At 33.7% G+C, this 4,012-nt stretch overlaps 1 protein-coding gene across 1 annotated transcript; it reads right to left on the bottom strand.

The window, feature by feature from the left end:
- Positions 1 to 3,117: 3,117 nt before the first annotated feature.
- Positions 3,118 to 3,597, bottom strand: LOC142616023 (uncharacterized). The gene has a single exon (XM_075788917.1). It carries the CDS (start codon positions 3,595 to 3,597, stop codon positions 3,118 to 3,120), a length of 480 nt encoding a protein of 159 aa, XP_075645032.1.
- Between the last annotated feature and the right edge of the window lie 415 nt (positions 3,598 to 4,012).

Genomic DNA, 4,012 nt, shown 5'->3' with positions numbered 1-4,012 from the left:
CGCTACAATGCAAGTCCAATTGGGTATTGGGGTATGGGTTTAACTGTAGGTTGGTATTTCAGGATAGACCACAAGGTTTGGTAAGATTCCTTATACTTGTAACCGCTTGTGATAAATAATAGTGGATTCTTGGGAGTGGTGACCTTAAATTCACCCGGTGGGGTTTTACCTTGGAGGTTTTCCACATTCGTAAATAAATCACCTGTGTTAAATTTATTTTCTGCTGCATTTAGTTATTTGGTGATTTGTTTGTGCTACCAAGCAATTGCATGTAATTGAATCTAATTAATTAACTTGGGTAATTAATTAATTTGCAAGGGGTCAATTCTTTTTAACCAAACAATAAGTCGGATTTATAGGACTAAAGAGATACTACAAGTTCATCTACAAGTATGGAGTCCACATCTTTATTTTCATTTATGGCAGTCACTTTTGGTCTAAAGTCCTTAATTAATGATTTAAGAATTTTCCTAACAATTTTAGGTTGCTCATAAACTTCACTCAAATTAAAAGCAGAATTGACAATATCATTCAACTTAGCATAGAATTCATCAAAAGATTCATCATCAGACATTCTTATGCTTTCAAATCTAGAGGTCAAATGCTGTAGTTTATTAATTTTTACTATCGTGCCTTTTTGCATTGTTTGCAAGATATTCCATGTAGTGTGAACAATCTCCACATTTGAGATCCTCTTAAATTCTTCCACAGAAATAGCATTGAATATTACATTCATAGCCAGACTGTTAAAGCTTGTTGCTTCTTTTTGGGCAGTTGTTCATTCACCAACAGCAGTGGTTGGTCTTTCCTAACCGTTTTCAACAGAGAGTCGTACTCTCTCATCAATAGATTTCAAGAAGGCTTTCATCCTAACCTTCCAATAAGCATAGTTATTCTCATCAAAGTGAAGGGGGATCACTAGAGAGTGACTGTGTTTCATGACAGCAGGGGTCAAGGATTAACTTTAGGGTATAGAAACTTAAAAACAAGAGCTAACCTGTTATGATACCACTTGTTTGTTTGTTTAGACCCCTTAAACCAGATTGTTTAACCTAATATATTAGCCAAGTGATTACTTAGGTTAGTTATTCAAATCTAGGTTAAACAACAATAAATTATATCATACATTGCATCGAAAAAGTAAATAACACCATGATATGTTAACCTAGGAAAATCGATGAAACTAATCGTTTCAAGGTAAAAACCTAAGGAGGATTTCATCTAGTAATACTCATGGTAAAGCAAATCCACTATAAGAAAATTGAAGCTTTTACAATCAGATTTGACCTTAAATCTATTGCTACCTCAAGTAGTAACTTATTGACACGACTATGTGCAAGCTTCGAATTATAGACTTCTTCTCTTCTTGGACTTACTGCAACACAAGCACCCACGCTTGTGACTTTGAGATCCCACTCAAAGGTTTCAGATCACCTTCACTTGTTGATGTTTGTAGTAGCAACTAGGCTCTACCAATGCTTGATTGTAGATCTCGCTTCGATAAGTGCTTGTGTATTAGAAGGTACAATATCTCTCAGATCTCACAAAGAGTAACACATAAGTCTTCCAAAATAACAGCAAAAAGTAGCTAGGGTCTCCCTTTTATATGCGGACAGGTTAAATTGAAACCCTAAACAATTTTGCGGGCTTGGGTTTTATTTAAAAATTTTACGAAATCTAATTTCTGCGATTTTTGATTTGTTGAACCTAATTTTCGATCGATTGAGTTTGACAGATTCTGACTATCTTTTTTGCAGTCAGCTCAAATTTGGCGCTTGAAACATACACCTTTGAGCAATGCCTAACACATAGACTAGACGTGTTTTATTCTCGGTTCACCAACACATACAAAATATAATTTTAAATAATTAATTCTAAATCTTTAGAACCTAACAATAGATAACTCAATTAAATGAAAGTAAAGTTAAAGGATTTAAATGAATCTCAGCTAAACTTTGAAGGTGCAATTTGCATTTTAGAGAGAGAGAGAGAGAGAGAGAGATTTGCTACAATTGCGAGCCAAATTAGTAAGAAGAGCATTCAAAATTGCTAGCTACAAAACCAAAGAGAATATAATTGCTAATACTGAAAAGAAGAATGCAATACCACAGTGTTTATCTTGATATCATTCAGGAAAAATGAAATTAGAGATTATTTTTATGTAACGCGTTGAACTAGCTACAAATTTAAATTATTAGGGATTTTTAATTTTTTTAATAGACTTTTTGGTTAATAATTTGTTTTTTATCTGAGGTTATTTTTATTTTTTGTTATTTGGGTTCTTCTTCTTTTTTTTTGTTATTTAAGTTTTTTTTTTGTTTTTTTTTTTTTTATTTAAAGGTTTAAGGATTAGGTTTTGGGGCCAAAATTATTTTTGGAGTAATGTTATGTTTGTGACATTTTCACAACAAATCATGAGTTTTTCTCAACTGTATACTCTGCTCTTATTCTAATTATGTAAAAGCAACAACTATACTTTTCTCAATGGCTTGATTCGCACTCGAAACTAGTATCATTCGTTGTTCTTTGCGTCTTTATTTATTTTTTATGTCCATATATTCAAATTATATTTAATTAGATTTTGTATATAATTAGGTTTCTTATGGACAATCCAAGAAAATATTTTTAGTAAGAGGTATCAGTGGCGGAGCCATGTTGAGACTAAAGGGGGCCTTGGCACCCCCAAAAGTTTTGGAAAAAAATTTAGTAGATGTCTATTTATTGAAGTTATCCTAGCCCATTTAAAATTTTTTTAAGGAAAGCTTATCATTTTGCCTCCCCTACCCAGCTAATATTTGAAAAATGCTAAAGTTACAAAATTTTTATCAATATTTTTTACAAAATGCTAATTATTAACAAGAAAAAAAATAATCAGACATTTTTTCAACATCTTAAGATCAACAATAGTTATTTTAACAAATATCTCACCAAATAATAAAGGGGAAAAAAAAATTCAAATTTTCACCCTAATACTTCTAGGGCTTATTTGCACTACAACATCAGAAAGATTGAAGATTGAGAGCTTTGATTCTTTGCACCAACAAATAGTTACAAATATTTTGCTCATCACAGATCTGGACACCGGTCTCTCTCTCTCTCTCTCTCAACTTCTCTTTTTCATTTATTTAAAGTTGCTAGATATGCACCGACGGTAGCCATGTCCTGTAAGTGCTTAGTAGATTTGGCAATGGGATTGGTTTTGCCAGAATTCTGGAACCCTTCATCGCATAACTTGTAGTTGGCCCGGGCGGCAATGAGGTAGGCATTTGAGGAAAGGGGCTGACCGTCATTGAGGGATTTCAAGGCGGCTTTGGCGAAGCCAATGGAACCATCAAAATTCGATATGCAATTGTAAATTTCGGTGGAAGTGGGTTGGCTTTGAGCCACCTTCCTTGCAACTTTGGTCTCAGAAACCAATTTGTGACAGGCTGCAACCACGGCATCATGAGGGTTAGTCCGAGTATAGACAATTGAATAACAAACTTCCTTATTAGGAGAATTGTCGCAGAGGCCAGCACCATTAGCGTGGCCAGTGAGGAGGATGACAGCTGTCGCTAAAAAGACATATGAGAAAAAGGTGTAGTCCTTGAAAACCATGGTTTTTGTTAGATTTAATAACTACAAGGCTTTCTTTGTTGTTGGGGTTCAAGGAAAGATGAAGGGTTGAGAAATGATTTATACCATTTTTAGAAGGCTATTTATAGAAGAGAAATGTTGTCCACATTTTCTACAGCGAAGTGATTGACTGGAAACTACCTTAAATTTTTTTTTTTTTTTTTCCAAATTAAGAGGATAAAAGGTGTGGTTGGTGAGGTTTACCTTAATTAGGTAAAAATGTTTTGGTGTGTGTTTTGCTCTTTTAAGGAACAAATTGAAGTAACAAGTTGGGCATATTTTGGCTCAAATAGATACTCAACATCAACGTATTTATCAACAAAAGTTAGCTATCTTTAATGGACTTTAAAGTTAGCTATCTTTGACGAGCCTTTTTAAGATTTTACCATCGAAGATC

Source organism: Castanea sativa, chromosome 11 (assembly GCF_040712315.1).
Source record: "Castanea sativa cultivar Marrone di Chiusa Pesio chromosome 11, ASM4071231v1".
NCBI lineage: Eukaryota > Viridiplantae > Streptophyta > Magnoliopsida > Fagales > Fagaceae > Castanea > Castanea sativa.
Note: the sequence above shows the minus strand (reverse complement) of the source record. Positions and strands in the feature narration are given on the sequence as shown.